Genomic DNA, 21,510 nt, shown 5'->3' on the forward strand with positions numbered 1-21,510 from the left:
ACAGAGATGCCAATGATTGGGGCTTCAGCTTCTGTGTCAGAGAGTGGTGGAACTTGTTTGGTGTAATAGAGCTGTGCTTTGCCATCTGACTGCCTTGCTGCACTATTGCTGGGTCCTCGAGCACACTGGAGCCTGAAGACTTGTGGCCTTTTTTCCTGGAGGGAGGGGAAGTTGCAGACGCACGGACAGCAAGTAGATTGCTCCCTCTCCACATGCACAGGAGGTGTAGGGAAGAGAAATGAGACTCTGGCTCAAGGGATATCCATGGTTCACGGCAGGGATGCTGTAAGTATTTTTAAATATTGTGGTGAAGGAATAAATGTACAGAAGAAATAGGTATGGAAGTAGAGGAGAAGGGGAGGCAACAGTGAGAAAGTAGGAGAGGAAGGGAGAAGAAAAAGGAGGAAGAATATCGAAAGAAGATTCTAAAACAACAGCACAAAAAGCGGTACATGAAGGAGGCAGGTGTTGGTTCTCCTGAAAGAGCGATATTCCCAAGCTACATTGTAAGGATTTGGAAAATATTTTAATGTACGAAAAAAAAATCAGAAGAAACAAGATGGAAAGAGATGAGGAGGGGGGGAAAGACCTAGGACAGGGATAAGCAGGAATGAAAAGACATAAAGAACAAAGCAAGATAAGGCAAAGAGGGAAAATGAAAAATAGAAATAGCATAAGGACAATAAAAATCAATAATAATAATAATGGTATTTCTAGTAGTAAAGAAAATATGGAAACCATGGAAATAAATTCCAGAATGAAAGGAAAAAGGAAGGACAGAATGGAAATATAAAACAGATGATAAAAGACCTAAGTAGCTTTCACGGATCTTCTCTGTTAGATGTTAGGCGGAGCTGGCTCCTAACAGCCTTGATTAGAGCAGAGCAGCTCTCCAGCAATGATACTCCGTAATTAGCGCTGATGGCTCCGCATTTGATGGTCTCTGCGGCGTCAGAGAAAACTGACAACTTTCCGGTGCGGCTGAAGAATACAGGAGAGTAGAAGGAGATAGAAAAGGACTGGAGAGAATGGAGAGTGGAATAACAAGTACGAAAAAGAAGACGGATAAGGAAGAAAGAGAAAAGATTACAAGCTGAAAAATGAAAGAGAAAGGAAACATGGCCAAAAAAAAAAAAAAGGAAATGCAAGAAGCAAGAAAAAATAAAAAAGGCATAGAAGAAAGAGGAAGAGAAAGAAGAAAAGGATTACTTCCAAACACAAAGGAAGATATAAAGGAAAAAAAAGAGAATCCCGACAAGAAGACAAGGCAGAACACATACCCCTCTCTGATCGGCGGCGCGGGCGCTGTGTTGGGAGCGTGTGAGGCGGCGGAGCAGCGCACGGTGTCGCTGCAGGCTCAGGAACGGCGTGTGGGCGGCTCCGCCCCGGTGCGGCGGAGAGCCCGGCTGTGAGCGCGGGGGGGCGGCGCGGGCCGGGCAGCAGAGCCGCTGCGTCCGGGCGGCGGCGGGGAGCCGTGCGGGGCCCGTGCCGGGGCCGGCAGGCAGAGCGGCGGCGGCGGCGGCGGCGTCAGGGATGGGCGAGCGGCGGTGCGCGTTGTTGGTGCGGGTGCTGGTGCTGCAGGCGGCCTGGGCGGTGGCGGGCGGGCAGGTGCGCTACTCGGTGCCGGAGGAAGCGAAGGCCGGCACGGTGCTGGGCCGTCTGGCGCAGGACCTGGGCCTGGAGGCGGGCGAGGCGGAGGCGCGGCGGCTGCGGCTGGTGGCGCAGGGCCGGCGGGCGAGCGTGGAGGTGAGCGGGGCGAGCGGCGCGCTGGTGCTGAGCTCGCGGCTCGACCGGGAGGAGCTGTGCGGCAAGAGCGCGCCGTGCGCGCTGCGCCTGGAGGTGCTGGTGGAGCGGCCGCTGCGCGTGTTCCATGTGGAGCTGGAGGTCACCGACATCAACGACAATGCCCCCGTCTTCCCCGCCGCCCGAAAAAACCTCAGCATCACGGAATTCAACACCCTGCCGGGGACTCGTTTCCCGCTGGAGGGCGCGTCGGATGGGGATATCGGAGCGAACGCTCAGCTCACCTATACACTCAGTCCCAGCGAGTACTTTTCTCTGGATTTACAAAAGTCCAATGAACGAAATATTGAACCCGAACTTGTTTTAACGAAACCTCTGGACCGGGAGACAATTCCCGTTCACCGGTTGGTTCTGACAGCGAGTGACGGGGGCCAGCCGTCTCTGACAGGGACAATGGAGCTGCTGATCTCAGTGCTGGACGCCAACGACAACGCACCCCAGTTCAACCAGTCGGTGTATAAAGTGCACCTACCGGAGAGCGCTGCAGTGGGGACGCTGGTGACACGAGTGAACGCTACGGATGCAGATGAGGGAATTAACAGTCAGGTGATCTATGCTGTGATAAACTTCGTTCCCCCGAGTGGAAGAGATGTGATTTCCATCAATCCACAGACAGGGGAAATTCACCTCACAGCAGCCCTGGACTTCGAGGAAGTCAATATATTTGATTTCCGAATTGAAGCGAGAGACCAAGGAACACCTCCACTGTCAGGTCATTGCAAGGTGGTGCTGGAGGTGCTGGACGTGAACGACAACGCGCCGGAGGTGTGGGTGAAGTCGCTGTCGGTGCCGGTGTCGGAGGACGCGTCGGTGGGGACGGTGGTGGCCCTGCTGAGCGTGTCGGACCGGGACTCGGGGGCGAACGGTCGTGTGCGGTGCTGGGTGTGGCCGGCGTCGCCGTTCGGTCTGGAGGCGACGTTCGCGGGCTCGTACTCGCTGGTGCTGCGCGAGGCGCTGGACCGGGAGCGGGTGTCGGAGTACGAGGTGGAGGTGCGTGCGGAGGACGGCGGGGCGCCGGCGCTGCGCGCCAGCCGCGGGCTGCGGGTGCCGGTGTCGGACGTGAACGACAACGCGCCGGCGTTCGCGCAGGCCGTGTACACGGTGCTGGCGCGGGAGAACAACGCGGCGGGCGCGGAGCTGGCGCGGCTGTGGGCGCGGGACCCGGACGAGGCGGGCAACGGGCGCGTGAGCTACTCGGTGTGGGAGGGCGGCGCGGCGGCGGTGTCGCCGTCGGGGGCGGCGGGCGGCGGGTGGCGGCCGGCGTCGAGCTACGTGTCGGTGGACGCGGAGAGCGGGCGCGTGTGGGCGCTGCAGCCCTTGGACTACGAGGAGCTGCAGGTGCTGCAGTTCGAGGTGCGCGCGGTGGACGCGGGGGAGCCGCCGCTGTGCGGCAACGCCACGGTGCAGCTGTTCGTGCTGGACGAGAACGACAACGCTCCGGCGCTGCTGGCGCCCCCGGGCTCGGCGCCGGGGGCGGGCGGCGTGGCGGCCGAGGCGGCGGAGCTGGGAGCGGTCTCGGTCTCGGGCACGGGCACGCTGTGGGGGTGGGCGGGGTGGGGGGCGCCGGCGGGGCAGGTGGTGGCGAAGATCCGCGCCGAGGACGCCGCCCCGGGCTCCACCGGGTGGCTGCGCTACGAGCTGTGGGAGCCGCGGGGCAGGGGCCCGTTCCGCGTGGGGCTCTACAGCGGCGAGGTGAGCACGGCGCGGGCGCTGGACGAGGCGGACGGCCCTCGCCAGAGGCTGCTGATCGTCGTGCGCGACCACGGCGAGCCGGCGCGCTCGGCCACGGCCACGCTCAGCGTGTCGCTGGTGGAGGCGGCCGAGGCGGCGCCGGCCGCGGGATCCTCGGCCTCTTTGTCGTTGTCTTTGTCGTCGTTGTCGCGGGCGGCGGGTGCGGGCGCGGAGCTGGGCGCCGGGGCGGCGAGCGCGGCGACGAACGTGTGGCTGGTGGTGGCGATCTGCGCCGTGTCGAGCCTGTTCCTGCTGGCCGTGGTGCTGTACGGGGCGTCGCGCTGGGCGCCGCGGGCGGCCGTGCTGTCGGGGCCCGGGCCCACGACGCTGGTGTGCGCCAGCGAAGTGGGCAGCTGGTCGTACTCGCAGCGCCACAGCCGCAGCCTGTGCGTGGCGGACGGCGCGGGCAAGAGCGACCTCATGGTTTTCAGCCCCAACTTCCCTCCGCCGCCGCCGCCGCCTGGCCCCGCGGCCAAGGACACGCAGCCGGAGCCGTCCGCTCTCCTCGACACGGTCAGTGGCACGCTGTTGCTCTCCTCTCTCACCCGTACCCATTCTGTCTAACCCGCCAGGTGTGTAGGCTCTGCAGGAATTCAGGCTCCGCTCCCAGGGCCCGAGAGAGATGAGTACTTGACGGGTGCTTGACGATATCCGTGGCACCTTTTCATCTTCCCTTCGGGGGAATACAGAGTTATTGCCGCACTCCAGAGCAGTTATGGTCCGCAGCTGCAGTTTGCTGCTCCGGGTGTAAACTGTTCTGTAGTAGAATGAAATCCGTGCCCATTTCGATGAGAGCTGCCCTAAGGTGTCATATTTCAAAACAGTCTTTCCTGCTTCTTTGTAACATTTCTACCCAAGCATGCTGTAGGACCATAAAAATCTAGGTTGTGATGTTTGCCATCCCCAGGCAGCGTGTGTCGCCTTATTTCCTTTGGTGACTGCTCACCGTGCCGGTTTTAGTCTGGTTTCTTATGGAAAACCGTTATCCTCCTCTAATTCTGCTCACTAGAAGATGTGATACAAGGTGGCAATTGTATTTTTCCTGGACCAAAATTCTCCATTTTTGTTCTACCATAAGCCTCATTAAGCATGTAGGGAAGGTGTGACTAGTATTTCCGTGTTCCCATAAGCTTTTCCCACTTATTATTTTTTAATTAGTGGCATAAAGTGTAGGGCCTGAGGAGTATGGTTCAAGGAATGTGTAACAAGTAAGACAATTGATTTTTTCCTTGCTGCCCCTGTTTTCGAGGTTGTGGGTTTGTTTTCCTGGGCTGAGAAACAGCATTAAATACACTTGCCTATTTTGATGTTCTTGCAAAATTTGCATTAATGGTGACATCATTTCAAAAGTTCTGTAAATCTCTCCAGCATTGAAGAAACAAAGTAACAAGTCCAACAATCAAAGAATCACCATTTCCCACCAAGTCTCAAATGACATTCTCCTACACAATAACTATCGCGTGTTAGACTCATGTTCTTGCCAAGACTTTGTTTTTTTTCTCAGAGCATGACATCAACGACATAACCATGTCGAGTTGTCCCAGTGCCACCTTTAGAAAGAGTTCTGCTCCCAGGTTGGCCACGTTTCCATCTGAGATAGCTGAAGCTATCAAAATATGAAATGTCAGCATCAGAGTTTCTGCAGTAAACGGCGTTGATGATGCCGTCTCAGTTTTTTATGGTGCTGCCATTGCTGAGAAGAATAAACAAAAACCAGGTTGAGCCTTGAGATAAGAAAGGCAACTATGATCTGTGACAGTTGAGTAGGGCCTGACCATTTCCTTATCCTCAGGGTGACCTGGAGAAGTGGGAAAACCTGGTTTAGGGGATACTGCAAATCCATGGCAAGGCTGTGGTCATGATGTAAGGAAAGAACATGAGATGGTATGTTTGTCTTGAGAAGATGTCTCTGAGGGGTGAGTAGAGGACACTTAAAGGAAAGTGTGAGGCACGATGGGACAGAATGCTCTTGCCAAGGATCATTTCCCAGCCCTAAGGGTCTGGAGTGGGAGGCCTTCCTGATCATGAGACAGTGTGTGATCCTGAAATGCTCAGAAATGTTCCTTTGAGGTTCTCAGTATGTTTCATCAGAGACAGCCCCTTGTGCTGCTGTCTGCCTGGTGTAGGCCATGCATTGGTAAGAGCTGGTGAGATGGAGAGTGCTGAATGTTGTCTGATGAGCTGCTTGTTCCAGAAATGGTGGTGTGGAAGGAGGACGCTTCAAGCTGCTGTCCAGGTGTAGTGGTGGGCATTCATAGTCGTTTTCACAGCCATTGGTGTTGCCAGGGTGGCTCCTTGCTCCTCCTCAGGTGGGATTTATAAGGACATATGATGAGGCTGTAATCTCCATGTGTTCAATTTCCTCTACTTGTAATTCCTCCACTGCACAGATGACCTCAGGAGAGAGATTTGTCACACATGGCTCCTTCTGGTATTTGCAGGTACAAACCTGCACTGCAGCCCAGCTCTGGTTTCATGCGGTACCAATTCTCCCACTCAACTGACCTTGCAAGTGCTTTTGTACTTTGGTATTTGCTGTGGTTCTCTTGATGATATCAAGATGTGTGGACTGGGATCAGAGCTGGGACAATTCTTATCTCAGAATTTTCATGAACTCTAAATGCGGCTTTGTTGTGCTTTCCACCTGAGATTGGTGAAAAGGAGAAAAGCATGGGTGGTGGACAGCTGGGGACAGCTGGGGACAGCCTGCCAGATGCTGTGTGGCTTTGAAGCCCTCAGTGTGTTCTCTATGCCAATCATGAGGGAAGGTGAGGATGTACAAAGAATTCAATCACACACAGAGTTTACAGCTGGGTCGTGTTGCTGAGTTCTAGCAATGTCTGATATTTTGTCTGTGATCCTGTATGTGGCACTAAATAGGGCCTGGATCCGTGCTGTGGGGTGGGGTGAGTTTGAGTGGGGAAGAGTGTTGCCTAAAGAAAATGTGGATACTGGGTAGAAGACAATCTATGTCATTGGAGAGGAGTTATGGAGATTTCATTTCACATGGCATAGGATAAAGAATATAAGTAGCAAACCTCGAGGAAAGGCTCATGTCTGTAGGGTTGCTGCCCAGAGATCTTGTCAGGACCTCCCATAGTTCTGGATATTCTTGTGTTCTCTCAATCCCTGTGACATTGCTTCTTGTGACATTACCTGCCATACATGCCTAAAAATGCTTGTATTTTGTATGGAATGTTGTTGGTCAAACAGAAGGTTTTTCAAATTTGTATCATCATTCCAGCCCTCTTGGAAGTCTGCCTCAGCTCTTTCTCAGGTCTTGGTGTTGTTAGGAACAGGAAATTGCTGGTGACATTAAGGTACACCATCCCTTAAAGCCAATACTCCTGGTCCTGGCATTTCTTTTTTCTGAGAAAGCAGCCAGCAATGCTCCAGGTGAGTTGTTTGTACCTGAAGAAGATGTGTGTGATAGTCAGGTGTACTTTGGTTCCTGTTCAGCTGCAGTATCTTCACACTGGATATTGATGTTGCCCAGGCTGAAATGCCTGTGGGGTTGGAGCACCACTGCCTGCTGTCATTCCTGTCCTGTTGCTGCCTGGCACAGGGTGAGCACGTGGAAGCAAGGACAGATGTAGAAGTGACATGAATGCATTTTTTGGGGGTGGGTGTTGTTGGGCACGCATCAGATATTCTCAGTGGCAATGCCGTGGTGTTCCATTTGTGGCTTTGGGTTGGATTTGCAGGTGGAACACGGGTCAGGAAGAAGAGCTCTCCATGGAACTGTAGGAGGCGTGCTCGGTAGTTGTGATGTCATTGTGCTTTTGTGACATTGGAGGATCATTGTGCTGGGCTGGGATGGGTTGGGAGTTCCCGAATGCGAGACTCATCAGTGTTGTTTGGAATCTTTGGAGCCTCTTTCATTAGATGCCTCAGCAGCTGTTTCTCTGGCTTTTGTGTCAGAGGATGGTTGCTGATGTAGCAGAGGTGTTCTTTGCCGTCTGACTGCCTTGCTGTGCTGTTGCAGGTCCTTGAGAGGACTGGAGGCTGAAGAGTGTGGCCTTTATTCTAAAGGGAGGGGAATTTGCAGGTGCGTGGGTGGAAGGTAAGCAGAAATGTTGTTGGTTGTTCCCTATCCACAGAGCCAGGTGGTGGGGAAGAGAAATGAGAACTCTGGCCCAAGGGTGATTCTGTGGTTTCTGGTGGGGGTACTGTAGATATCTTTAATATATTTTGTTGAAGGAAAAAGAATGACGAGAAGTTACAAGGATGGAAGCAGAAAATATGGAAGGCAATGTCAAGGCACAAAGAATGAGGAAAGAAAACAAAGAGAAAGGAAGAGAGAGAGGAAGAAGACAAAGGAAGAAGGAAATAGAAGCAGATAAAAAAAAATAAATATGGACTTGAAGGAATCAGTGTCAATAAAAGAATGAGATCTTCTCCCAAAGGACATTTCCATTGTTCATTGTGAGCTCGTTGAAAACATTTTTGGCCAAGGAGAAAAGGAGAAGGATAGATAAGGTGGAATCAGAAGGGAAGGGGGGAAAAATGGGACAAGGGTAAGTATGAAAGAAAAGACAGGAAAAGAGAACAAGGAAAGAAAAAGGAAAGAGAAAGAACAAAGGTGGAAGAAAGAAATAGCAAATGGAAGTAAGAAGAAAATGTAAAAGAAAGTAAGGACCTACTGGAAGTTAAAATAAAGCCAGAAGGAAAGTAAGGGAGAAAAACACAGGACAGAAAAATAGAAGCGACAATACAGGACAACAGTGCACCTACCTCTGCCGACAGGGTTGGAGTTGGTACCTAGCAAGACTCAGTGAAGGTCACCGGGCTCCGGTGCTGCTGATTCCGACTTTGATGATCAGTGCCGAGGCAACAGAGGCAACTGAAGACCGTCCCAGTGTGGGTAAAGAAGAGTGGAGAATGGCAAAAGAAGAAAAAGAGAGTAAAGAATGGGGAACGACAGGACAGTGACGAAGAAGATAGCGAAGGAAAAGAAGACGGAGGAGCAAAGAGAAGAGTAGAAACACGAGGGGAAAGGAGGACACAGAAGGGAAACGAAACATGATTAAAAAGACGAAATTAAATTAAGAAAGCAAAATGAAGTGAGAAAGAGGAAGTAAGAAAAAGATGTGAAAGATTGTTGGTAAGGAAACAGTGAGTGATACGAAAACTGAATAAGAAAAAAAAAGAGAATCATGGTAGGAAGAATAGCTATAATGGAGCGGAGGCACAGGCGCTGCGTGGGAGCGTGTGAGGCGGCGGAGCAGCGCACGGTGTCGCTGCAGGATCAGGAACGGCGTGTGGGCGGGTCCGCCCCGGTGCGGCGGAGAGCCCGGCTGTGAGCGCGGGGGGGGCGGCGCGGGCCGGGCAGCAGAGCCGCTGCGTCCGGGCGGCGGCGGGGAGCCGTGCGGGGCCCGTGCCGGGGCCGGCAGGCAGAGCGGCGGCGGCGGCGGCGTCAAGGATGGGCGAGCGGCGGTGCGCGTTGTTGGTGCGGGTGCTGGTGCTGCAGGCGGCCTGGGCGGTGGCGGGCGGGCAGGTGCGCTACTCGGTGCCGGAGGAAGCGAAGGCCGGCACGGTGCTGGGCCGTCTGGCGCAGGACCTGGGCCTGGAGGCGGGCGAGGCGGAGGCGCGGCGGCTGCGGCTGGTGGCGCAGGGCCGGCGGGCGAGCGTGGAGGTGAGCGGGGCGAGCGGCGCGCTGGTGCTGAGCCCGCGGCCCGACCGGGAGGAGCTGTGCGGCAAGAGCGCGCCGTGCGCGCTGCGCCTGGAGGTGCTGGTGGAGCGGCCGCTGCGCGTGTTCCATGTGGAGCTGGAGGTCACCGACATCAACGACAATGCCCCCGTCTTCCCCGCCGCCCGAAAAAACCTCAGCATCGCGGAATCGTCTGTGCCTGGATCTCGTTTCCCGCTGGAGGGCGCATCGGATGCGGATATCGGAGTGAACGCTCAGCTCACCTATACACTCAGTCCCAGCGAGCATTTCTCTCTGGATTTGCAACGGAGTGAGGAATACCGAGAATCCTTGTTTCTTGTACTCACGAAATCTTTGGACCGGGAGACGATTCCCGTTCACCGGTTGGTGCTGACAGCGAGTGACGGGGGCCGGCCGTCTCTGACAGGCACCATGGAGCTGCTGATCTCGGTGCTGGATGCAAACGACAATCCGCCCCAATTCAACCAGTCGGTGTATAAAGTGCAGTTACTGGAAAACGCTGCAGAGGGGACACTTGTAGCGAGGGTGAACGCGACTGATCCGGATTTGGGAAGTAATGGTGAAGTCACATTTAGTGTGAGCGGTACTTTTCCTGAAAAGGGGAAAAACATCTTCCATTTAAATGCGAGGACGGGTGAATTGCATCTGGTGGGCAGTGTGGATTATGAAGACATTCGTTCATATGAGATACAAATCGAAGCGACAGATAAAGGGACACCTCCCTTGTCAGGTCACTGCAAGGTGGTGCTGGAGGTGCTGGACGTGAACGACAACGCGCCGGAGGTGTGGGTGACGTCGCTGTCGGTGCCGGTGCCGGAGGACGCTTCGGTGGGGACGGTGGTGGCCCTGCTGAGCGTGTCGGACCGGGACTCGGGGGCGAACGGTCGTGTGCGGTGCTGGGTGTGGCCGGCGTCGCCGTTCGGTCTGGAGGCGACGTTCGCGGGCTCGTACTCGCTGGTGCTGCGCGAGGCGCTGGACCGGGAGCGGGTGTCGGAGTACGAGGTGGAGGTGCGTGCGGAGGACGGCGGGGCGCCGGCGCTGCGCGCCAGCCGCGGGCTGCGGGTGCCGGTGTCGGACGTGAACGACAACGCGCCGGCGTTCGCGCAGGCCGTGTACACGGTGCTGGCGCGGGAGAACAACGCGGCGGGCGCGGAGCTGGCGCGGCTGTGGGCGCGGGACCCGGACGAGGCGGGCAACGGGCGCGTGAGCTACTCGGTGTGGGAGGGCGGCGCGGGCGCGGTGCCGCCGTGGGGGGCGGCGGGTGGCGGGTGGCGGCCGGCGTCGAGCTACGTGTCGGTGGACGCGGAGAGCGGGCGCGTGTGGGCGCTGCAGCCCTTGGACTACGAGGAGCTGCAGGTGCTGCAGTTCGAGGTGCGCGCGGTGGACGCGGGGGAGCCGCCGCTGTGCGGCAACGCCACGGTGCAGCTGTTCGTGCTGGACGAGAACGACAACGCTCCGGCGCTGCTGCCGCCCGCGGGCTCGGCACCGGAGGCGGGCGGCGTGGCGGCCGAGGCGGCGGGGCTGGGGGCGGCGGCGGGGGCGGGCTCGGGCTCGGGCACGCTGTGGGCGTGGGCGGGGGGGGGGGCGCCGGCGGGGCAGGTGGTGGGGAAGATCCGCGCCGTGGACGCCGACTCGGGCTACAACGCGTGGCTGCGCTACGAGCTGTGGGAGCCGCGGGGCAAGGGCCCGTTCCGCGTGGGGCTCTACAGCGGCGAGGTGAGCACGGCGCGGGCGCTGGACGAGGCGGACGGCCCTCGCCAGAGGCTGCTGATCGTCGTGCGCGACCACGGCGAGCCGGCGCGCTCGGCCACGGCCACGCTCAGCGTGTCGCTGGTGGAGGCGGCCGAGGCGGCGCTGGCCGCGGGATCCTCCTCGTCTTTGTCGTCGTCTTTGTCGTCGTTGTCGCGGGCGGCGGGTGCGGGCGCGGAGCTGGGCGCCGGGGCGGCGAGCGCGGCGACGAACGTGTGGCTGGTGGTGGCGATCTGCGCCGTGTCGAGCCTGTTCCTGCTGGCCGTGGTGCTGTACGGGGCGTCGCGCTGGGCGCCGCGGGCGGCCGTGCTGTCGGGGCCCGGGCCCACGACGCTGGTGTGCGCCAGCGAAGTGGGCAGCTGGTCGTACTCGCAGCGCCACAGCCGCAGCCTGTGCGTGGCGGACGGCGCGGGCAAGAGCGACCTCATGGTTTTCAGCCCCAACTTCCCTCCGCCGCCGCCGCCGCCTGGCCCCGCGGCCAAGGACACGCAGCCGGAGCCGTCCGCTCTCCTCGACACGGTCAGTGGCACGGCCTTTGCTCGCCTTTACTCTTTCTCTCTCCCCTGTGCCAAGTGTCACCCGACCCCTCGGCAGTTCCTGTTTTTAGCTTGGCTCCTCCCCCAAGGCCTGAGGTCACTTTAATATTGGCTGAATCTTAAGAATCTTTACAGCACGTTTGTATCTGCTGCAGCGTCCTTGCCACCGAGCTGGGGAAATGTCTTCCGGCATCCCTCAGTAATTAATGGATCGTGGCTGGGATTTATTGCTCTGAGTTCGAGCTGTTGTCTGTTATGTTTGCTCTCCCGTAGAAAGAAATCTCAGTTGATTGTGGTAATAGGTTCGCCGAGGCGTCAGCTGCACATACAACAGTTTCGCCTGCTGGTGTGTAGCATTTTAAGCCGAGCTTGCTGAAGGAGTTGGAGACACGGGGGCTGTAGTGGTGACAATCCCTCTGGCACCATGTGCCGCTTAACTGCATTTACTGACTGCTGATTGTGCTGGTGTCAGCATTGTCAGAAACTTTGCCTTCTTCCTCCCCAGGAGAAGTGATGTGCTGAAAGGTTACAATTGAGGCCTCAGAGTTTTCTCTCTCCCTGGTGTAATTTTTCCCCATCGATTCTCCCAGCAGATTGAGTATAGTACCTGGGAAAGCTTTATTGGACTTTTCCTGTGTTCTTTTCCCAGTGTTTAGGTTTTCTAGGCAGCACTATGAACTGTTTACACAGAGGTTGGAAATTCAGGGTTGTTGTAAGAAAAGGACTTTTTCTTCCTGCGACTTCCTACCCTCTCAAAATTATTCTATGTACTTTTCTCCATTGCTGGATATTGACACTTGTCTGTCACAATGTCCTTTCAACTCTTATCAGCACTGGCAGAGTTGTGAATTATCTGGAAGCATTCTCTTAAAAACACACACAAAAATACCTGTATGGATATTGGATATTATCCCTTACACTGTTGTAGTCATTAGCCTTTGTTTTTTTCCCATCAGATCATGAAATCAATGCTCATTGTCATTAGAGATATCCTGGTACCATGTCTACAAATAGACGTCTAACATTTCAGGAGAGTAACTTGCAGGTGATTCAGATTTCCATCCAGAATAGCTGAAGCATTAGAAAACATGAAGGGTTGAGTCTATTGAGCACAACATCTATATTATCAGCTGTGGGGGAGTTTTGTGCTGTCATTGATGGAATGGTTGTAGACTTTGATTCCTGGCCAGAGAACTGGCATTGACAAGCACTGGCTTGTTGTTATATATTCTCAGAATATTTGTATCAGGAGCCACATCCTTTCAAAAGCCCTGGAAAGTTACCAACAAAGAATGAACTCAACCAACCAAGTAAGAACCAAAATCCCTAATAAATGCCTAAAACCTGAAACTTGAATTCTCCTACAGAAACAATAGAATCCTTTACACTGGGGTACTTGCCAATGATTTAGTTCTTCTATCACATTGCCTTTGCCATTTGGAGCTATTCTGACATCAGCTTTAGAAAGAGTAGAGTGCTGGGGATGGTCTGTATGACACCATCTATGTTTTCTTTTGGTGCTCTCGTTGCTGGCAGCAGTCTGCAAAAGCTGCAGTGAGCCCTGTGGAGGTAAAGGAAGCAATGAGAGCTTGCAGAGGTGAATGTGGCTGTGTCATTGTGTAGGCCCTGTAGGTCATTTCCTGATATCAAGGTTGACCTTGAGAAGTGAGATTTGTCTGATGGAATTGAAAGTCCTTGGGAAGAGCATGGAGCATGTCATGAGACAGTCGTCTAGGTACTGTTTACTATGTTGTTACTATTGCTGACTGCTGATCATGCTGGTATTTAATGTGGTTTCTTATGAAGAGCTCTACTCTTCCTTGACTCTCTTCCATAAGAGAGGTGATGCAAGATGACAATTGTGACTTCGCTCTTCGCTCTCCTTGTGGTACATTTGATTGACTCACCAGAGTCACTGTGAAAACAGGGAAGCTCTTGAACTCTTTTGCTATGTTCATTCTCCAAGTATGTTTTTATTCTAGTTACCAGTAGAAAGTGTGCAGGCAGAGAAGCATGATCTAAAGAGTTTGTTTTCTTTTTTTGTCTTACCTTTCTGAAGTGGATTGCAGCTGGATTGTCCAGTTAGGTGGCATGACCATACACTGTCCTGTTTTCATGTTATATTAATATTTGCATCAACAGCCACACCCTTAAAAACCCTGGAAACCCTCCTTTCAAAAAAAGAAAGCCCCACAACCCCAGAAATTCAACCCATACCCAACACCACATATTCCTGTGCTGTTGGTATCATTGCTGGCACTGATGTATTTTTCAGCATCTGGGGTGGTCTTTCACAGCATGCTGTCCATGCCCATTGCCTTCAGACTTGTCCTGACATCACCTCTACAAATAGTGTTCTCCAAAGTGGGTACAGTTTCCATCTGAGACTGGGGAAGCCAAAGGAGATGAGGTGAACATGGCAGTGGCGCTGAGTAGGCCCTGACCATGTCATAATATGAAGTGTGACTTCCCTGTGGGAACTGGAACTCCTTGGGAAGACCATGGGCCATGTCATAAGACAAGGATGCAAGATGTTGTTCTTGTCTTGAGAACACATCCCAGCGTAGAGAACGGAGAATGCCTGAAGAAAATTACGAGGCTGGATGGGCACAGGTTTCCTTCCCAAGGTCCATTCCTGGGCTCCCATAAGGGTGAGGAGTTGAAGGTTCTGGGTATTGAGTTAATTCCTTGGTAGTTTAATGCCCATCATGTCCTTTGAGATTGTGAATATTTCCCACCAGAGACAGTCCCTGGTGCTGCTGCCTGCCTGAGGCAGACAAGGCATTGGTAAAGAGGGTGTGGAATGCAGACTGCTGACTAATTCCCAATGAACTTTTTGATTCCTGTTTTGGACAACCTTTTCTAGGAGGGTAGCACTTCAACCTCCTGTCCTTGTATAGTGGTGGGCATCTATAGTAGCTTCCTCAGCCACAGATCTTTCCATGATGGCTCCTTGGTCCTCCTCAGGGTAATTTTTCACGGCACATGAAAACGTGGATGTCATTTTTGTGCATTCAACTTGCCATATTTGTGGACTTGAAATTTTACCCTTGGTAGAAGCTACGTGTCCTATTGTCACAGGTGGCTCATTCTGATGCCTGATGTACACACAAAACCCTGCACAGCAGCCCAGCTGTGGTTCTCTATGGTACAAATTCTCCCATCCAGCTGATGTTATATGGTGGGCTCGTGCTTTGGTGTCTGTTCTCATTCTCTCAAAGTGCAGAGCCCACGAGGACTGGGGTGAGATGCCTTTATGTCATAAAGTTCTTAAGAAGTCAGTTCTTATGCCTTCCTTGCTGAAAAGGCATAAACCATGAAGAATATGCAGACGAGAAGAATCTGCCAGTGGGGGGCTTCACATCCCTCCATCTCTTCTTTGTACCAATTTTAAGGAAAGGTGAGGATATGCAAAGGACATTCTTATAGCAGGTTTTGTGATATTGTGAAAGAGATTCTGCAAATGGCTCAAGGTATGGCCTGCGCATGGTGACTGACATTTAGCAGGGAAAGGTCTTTCTTGCCTGTGGGCAATGATCTGTAGAACACAATCTGTGTCTGTGGTGAAGGACTGGAGAATATGTTTAGGTGGAGTTGCCATTTCCCAGGGTGTGAGACAGAGGGTTCTAGTAGAAAATGTCAAGAAGAGTCTCCACAGACATTACTAATACCTGGGATTTTTCCAGCTCTCCAAAAGTTCTGCATATCCTTATGCTTTGTTGTTCTTTTCATGCGTTTCAGTATAGTGGAATTGGATTATTTGGCTTTCTTCTTCTTTCTGACCAAACCCTCACAGATTTGTTCTTCTGCCTCTCATGGTAGCAATTTATTGGTAATATGAGATAATATGAGATTCTGAGTTTTGGCACCTGTCAGGTTGCAAACATGTGGGTAAATTTCTGTCAGCGTGTAGGATGACTTTCCCATGCTCCTGAGTCGAGGTTGATGTTGAGACAATGTCCTTCCTTAGCTTTATGGTGCTCCTCCCCCATGGAAGAAGTGCACATAGGAACACTGTTCTTTGCCCAATGATTTCAAGGCTTTTCTAGAATAGAAGTAATTATTTTCTATCCCAATAGTTCCCAATAGTTTCTGTTAGTGTTAGAACCAGTTTCCTGCTCTGAAAAGATTTATTTTCTGAAGAAACAAACAGTGGTGCTACAGGGAAGATGCTTCTTGCCAAACAAGATGAGTCTGAGAGACAGCTGTACCTTTATGGCTATTTATTTGTGGTATCTTCATCTTGGATTGACCAAATGTGTCTAGATTGGGAGCTGGACTCAACACTCCTTGGGGCTTCCTTCCAACTCGAAATATTCTATCATTCATAGATTGGACCAACAAAACACTACAGTCTGCTCTCATTTCTTTCTTGTTTCTTCCAGCATGGTTTGGGCAGCTGGCGGTAAGCACAGATGGAGAAGGGCCTCTAATGTATTTCTCAAAATGGATGTGTTGGGAGTGGAGAGCATGTTCCCAGGGCAAATGCTGTGGGTTTACGTTCATGTGTATTTCTGGGTGGATCATGGCATTGAGTGAGGGATATTCCTTGGGGGATAAAGCTCCTGAGCATGAAGTTCTTGCTGTGTTTTTCTGGCAGAGCTTATCTGCTTGAGAGGAGAATCAAGAGCTTGTCATTCATCAGGCAGGTGGAAAATGAGGCAGGAAGAAAAGCTCTCCATTGAAATGCATGAGGAATTCTTAGGAGCCGTGGTTGCATTGTGCTTTTTCAGTGTTCATGGCAGAATGGTGTGCTGGGCTGTGATGCATTAGAGTTCTGAAGTGAGAGAATTTCCTGGATAGTTTGTGCTTATTGGAGCCTGTTTGCACTGGTGACAAAGGACTTGGGGATTGGTCTTGTGATTCCAAGGGAGGTGTATTGATTTTCTGGTGTAGTACAGCTGTTCTTTGTCGTGTTATTGCCTTGCTGTGTTATTTGCTGATCCAGAAAGTGACTAGAGTGTGAGGAGTGTGGCTTTCTTCCTGATGGGTAGGGAAGGGAAGAGGAGGTGTGGGGACGTTCTATTTACTTGACTTTTTCTAGAGGAAATCAGGAAAGTTTTTCCTCATCAGGTCCCCATGCAAGGTACCCATGCACTCTCATCAAAGGGCAGGTCTCTGATCCATGAAGAGGGTGATGCAGACATTTAGAAATCATTTTGTTTAGGAAACATTTTGGTAAAGGGGAAAAAAAAGTTTGGACGCAGAAGAGAAGAGGAATCAAGGCAGATAGTGTGAGACGTGAAAGAAAAAAAGAAGAGAAAGAAAAGAAAGGTAAGTAAAGGAATAGAGAAAGGAAGAGAAAGGAAAAGGAATCTCTGCAAGTAAAACGTCAAGCAAGAAAGAGAGGAAAAAAAAGGAAAGAAGGGATGACAGAGCATACTATAAGCATGCACCAACATTTTCTCTACATGCTTTCTACAGCTGAGGACCTCTATCCTCGGTATTGAGGAACCTTGTGCAAGCCTAGAGGAGAAGTGGTGAGGAACAGGAATAAGAGGTTTTGTGTAATGGCATGACTGCACTAGATGGAATGGTGGAGTCATGTAGAAAATACTGAATTAGAAGAGAAAGAGACTAGGCAAAGAGGGAAGAAGAGACAGTGGTGGAAGGACAAGAAAAAGAAAAGAAAGGGAAAAGGAAATAAAGCAATGAAAGAATGAAAAAGCAATGGAGAGAAAAAGAAAAAAGGAAAGATGAGACATGAAATGAGTTTGCCAGCATACAGCAATGTTATCTCTGTACACAAAAAGGTAGGATGAGGTGGCGGAGAGAGAAAAAGGATAAAGAAAGAAGAAAGGGATAAAGGAAGGAAGGTGACAAAGAGGAGAAACCAAGAGGGGGTATGTCAAGGAGATTACCAGGATACACTGACATTCTCTTCTAACGCTGAGTAGAGTTGATCTCCTGTGGTCTCCCCATTGGAAACTGTCCTGGGCGCAGGAGATGATGCCCTGTAATTAGAGATCATGGCTCCGACATTAATTGCCTCCATCACGGCATCGGTGGTTACCAGCAACTTGGTAGCAGAGTTATAAAAGAGATGGATGAAAACAAAAGAGAAAGGGCACTGAAAATTGGACAAGCGGGGCAAGAAGAAAATAGAGAGAGAAGAGAAGAAGGAAGCGAAACAGAAGGAAAAAAAATTAGATGGAAGGTGGAAAAAAAAGGAAAAGGAAGAGAAAAAGTATAAAAGAGAAATCAAATGAAAAGATGAAAAATACAGTCTTGAAAGATGAAAGAAGAGAGATGAAAAAGTGGAATAAAGAAAAAAAAGGAATATGAGGAATCGTGTTGAAAAATACAGAGAGAGACCGAGAGAGAGAAGAGCAAGACACGGCGGAAGAGATGGCCATCCGCAGGGCGGCGGCGCGGGCGCTGTGTGGGAGCGTGTGAGGCGGCGGAGCAGCGCACGGTGTCGCTGCAGGCTCAGGAACGGCGTGTGGGCGGCTCCGCCCCGGTGCGGCGGAGAGCCCGGCTGTGAGCGCGGGGGGGGCGGCGCGGGCCGGGCAGCAGAGCCGCTGCGTCCGGGCGGCGGCGGGGAGCCGTGCGGGGCCCGTGCCGGGGCCGGCAGGCAGAGCGGCGGCGGCGGCGGCGTCAGGGATGGGCGAGCGGCGGTGCGCGTTGTTGGTGCGGGTGCTGGTGCTGCAGGCGGCCTGGGCGGTGGCGGGCGGGCAGGTGCGCTACTCGGTGCCGGAGGAAGCGAAGGCCGGCACGGTGCTGGGCCGTCTGGCGCAGGACCTGGGCCTGGAGGCGGGCGAGGCGGAGGCGCGGCGGCTGCGGCTGGTGGCGCAGGGCCGGCGGGCGAGCGTGGAGGTGAGCGGGGCGAGCGGCGCGCTGGTGCTGAGCTCGCGGCTCGACCGGGAGGAGCTGTGCGGCAAGAGCGCGCCGTGCGCGCTGCGCCTGGAGGTGCTGGTGGAGCGGCCGCTGCGCGTCTTCCATGTGGAGCTGGAGGTCACCGACATCAACGACAATGCCCCCGTCTTCCCCGCCGCCCGAAAAAACCTCAGCATCGCGGAATGGACCACACTGCCGGGCTCTCGTTTCCCGCTGGAGGGCGCGTCGGATGCGGATATCGGAGCGAATGCTCAGCTCACCTATACACTCAGTCCCAGCGAGCATTTCTCTCTGGATTTACAAAAATCGAATGATGGAAATATTGAACCTGAACTTGTTTTAACGAAACCTCTGGACCGGGAGACGATTCCCGTTCACCGGTTGGTGCTGACAGCGAGTGACGGGGGCCGCCCGTCTCTGACAGGGACCATGGAGCTGCTGATCTCAGTTTTGGACACAAACGACAACGCACCCCAGTTCAACCAGTCTGTTTATAAAGCGCAGCTGCCAGAGAGCGCTGCAGTGGGGACGCTGGTGACACGGGTGAACGCTACGGATGTGGACGACGGATTTAACAGTGAGGTGACTTATATGTTGACAAACTTTATTCCCCCGAGTGGAAGAGATGTGATTTCCATTAATCCTAATACCGGGGAGATTCACCTCACTGGCGCCCTAGACTTTGAAGAAATCAATTCATTTAATTTCCGTATTGAAGCGAGGGACCGAGGGACACCTCCCTTGTCAGGTCACTGCAAGGTGGTGCTGGAGGTGCTGGATGTGAACGACAACGCGCCGGAGGTGTGGGTGACGTCGCTGTCGGTGCCGGTGTCGGAGGACGCGTCGGTGGGGACGGTGGTGGCCCTGCTGAGCGTGTCGGACCGGGACTCGGGGGCGAACGGTCGTGTGCGGTGCTGGGTGTGGCCGGCGTCGCCGTTCGGTCTGGAGGCGACGTTCGCGGGCTCGTACTCGCTGGTGCTGCGCGAGGCGCTGGACCGGGAGCGGGTGTCGGAGTACGACGTGGAAGTGCGTGCGGAGGACGGCGGGGCGCCGGCGCTGCGCGCCAGCCGCGGGCTGCGGGTGCCGGTGTCGGACGTGAACGACAACGCGCCGGCGTTCGCGCAGGCCGTGTACACGGTGCTGGCGCGGGAGAACAACGCGGCGGGCGCGGAGCTGGCGCGGCTGTGGGCGCGGGACCCGGACGAGGCGGGCAACGGGCGCGTGAGCTACTCGGTGTGGGAGGGCGGCGCGGCGGCGGTGTCGCCGTCGGGGGCGGCGGGCGGCGGGTGGCGGCCGGCGTCGAGCTACGTGTCGGTGGACGCGGAGAGCGGGCGCGTGTGGGCGCTGCAGCCCTTGGACTACGAGGAGCTGCAGGTGCTGCAGTTCGAGGTGCGCGCGGTGGACGCGGGGGAGCCGCCGCTGTGCGGCAACGCCACGGTGCAGCTGTTCGTGCTGGACGAGAACGACAACGCTCCGGCGCTGCTGCCGCCCGCGGGCTCGGCACCGGAGGCGGGCGGCGTGGCGGCCGAGGCGGCGGAGCTGGGAGCGGTCTCGGTCTCGGGCACGCTGTGGGCGTGGGCGGCGTGGGGGGCGCCGGCGGGGCAGGTGGTGGCGAAGATCCGCGCCGTGGACGCCGACTCGGGCTACAACGCGTGGCTGCGCTACGAGCTGTGGGAGCCGCGGGGCAAGGGCCCGTTCCGCGTGGGGCTCTACAGCGGCGAGGTGAGCACGGCGCGGGCGCTGGACGAGGCGGACGGCCCTCGCCAGAGGCTGCTGATCGTCGTGCGCGACCACGGCGGGCCGGCGCGCTCGGCCACGGCCACGCCCAGCGTGTCGCTGGTGGAGGCGGCCGAGGCGGCGCTGGCCGCGGGATCCTCGTCGTCGTCGTTGTCGTCGTCTTTGTCGTCGTTGTCGCGGGCGGCGGGTGCGGGCGCGGAGCTGGGCGCCGGGGCGGCGAGCGCGGCGACGAACGTGTGGCTGGTGGTGGCGATCTGCGCCGTGTCGAGCCTGTTCCTGCTGGCCGTGGTGCTGTACGGGGCGTCGCGCTGGGCGCCGCGGGCGGCCGTGCTGTCGGGGCCCGGGCCCACGACGCTGGTGTGCGCCAGCGAAGTGGGCAGCTGGTCGTACTCGCAGCGCCACAGCCGCAGCCTGTGCGTGGCGGACGGCGCGGGCAAGAGCGACCTCATGGTTTTCAGCCCCAACTTCCCTCCGCCGCCGCCGCCGCCTGGCCCCGCGGCCAAGGACACGCAGCCGGAGCCGTCCGCTCTCCTCGACACGGTCAGTGGCACGGCCTTTGCTCGCCTCTATTCTCTCCCCCTTTTTTCCACTACCTCTGGTTTCCTAATCTGGTTCCGCTATTAGCCGGGCTCCGCCCCCGCACTATGAGTGCGATGGGTGCTTAAGTGTGTTAATTGCACCTTGATTTGTGCTGCCTTGTCCTTGTAGGTGTTCTCGCAGTAACCCCTTGGGTACGCACCTGGAATTTTGCTGCTGTGGGTAGCAATTGTTCTGCCCTAGAATTAAATCGTTCCTGATTGCAGTAGAGCAATAGTTTCCTATCATGCTCTCATATAGCATTCCGTGATTCGAAGTTTCAGTTTTGGAGACAACGCTCTTGCTTTCTGGTTGTGTAGGTTTTCCCCGAACTTACTAAATGTGTGCATGATAAGCTGTGCTGGTGACTGTCCTACAGGTGTTGTGTATCCCCTCATTACCTTTGCTGGCTGCTGACCATGGTGGTATCACTTGTAGTTTCTTCTCTGGCCTCATGTTTTGTCATTTGTCCTCTACAAGAGATGCAAGGCAAGGTGACCATTAGGACTTCTGTCCTTATGGCATTATGGAAACTAGGAAGGGTCTGTGGTCTTGTCATGTTTTGTCATGTCCCACACAGTATTTGTCAGCTGTAGTTATAATTTGCTCTCCTGTCTGGACAGGTGGTTTGGTGGCCACTGACCTTTTTTTGGTATGTTTTTTTCAATATTTACATTTGGGACATCTTTACAAGATCCTTGTAAATCCTCATCTGAACAATGATAACAACGAAAAAATCTTCCGACCAATTTCTTGTACCCAGTACACAGCCACTGTATTGATGTGTTCATCACGGTGTTGCTTGGTCTCTCTCAGCACGACATCAATGTCCATTGCCATGAGAGCTGTCCTGCCCATGACTACTGCAGT

The 21,510-nt window shown here is 54.4% G+C and overlaps 2 protein-coding genes and 1 pseudogene across 2 annotated transcripts; all 3 read left to right on the plus strand.

Moving 5' to 3' along the window:
* Nucleotides 1-1,533: 1,533 nt before the first annotated feature.
* On the plus strand, nucleotides 1,534-4,098 carry LOC148182969 (protocadherin alpha-6-like). The gene has a single exon (XM_088063749.1). The coding sequence runs from the start codon at nucleotides 1,534-1,536 to the stop codon at nucleotides 4,096-4,098; it is 2,565 nt and encodes an 854-aa protein (XP_087919875.1).
* A 4,858-nt stretch (nucleotides 4,099-8,956) lies between these two features.
* LOC102110308 (protocadherin alpha-3-like) lies at nucleotides 8,957-11,596 on the plus strand. Its single transcript, XM_088063750.1, has one exon. It carries the CDS (start codon nucleotides 8,957-8,959, stop codon nucleotides 11,594-11,596), a length of 2,640 nt encoding a protein of 879 aa, XP_087919876.1.
* Nucleotides 11,597-18,093: 6,497 nt separating this feature from the next.
* LOC102110489 (protocadherin alpha-6 pseudogene) lies at nucleotides 18,094-20,688 on the plus strand (annotated as a pseudogene).
* The last annotated feature ends 822 nt before the right edge of the window (nucleotides 20,689-21,510 follow it).

This window comes from Pseudopodoces humilis, chromosome 17 (assembly GCF_049639895.1).
Source record: "Pseudopodoces humilis isolate 2021_Gansu_Grassland_sample_001 chromosome 17, ASM4963989v1, whole genome shotgun sequence".
Taxonomy (NCBI): Eukaryota; Metazoa; Chordata; class Aves; order Passeriformes; family Paridae; genus Pseudopodoces; species Pseudopodoces humilis.

Coding starts and splice junctions, on each gene's coding strand:
- LOC148182969 (XM_088063749.1), top strand. CDS start 1,534: ATGGGCGAGCGGCGGTGCGCGTTGTTGGTGCGGGTGCTGGTGCTGCAG.
- LOC102110308 (XM_088063750.1), top strand. CDS start 8,957: ATGGGCGAGCGGCGGTGCGCGTTGTTGGTGCGGGTGCTGGTGCTGCAG.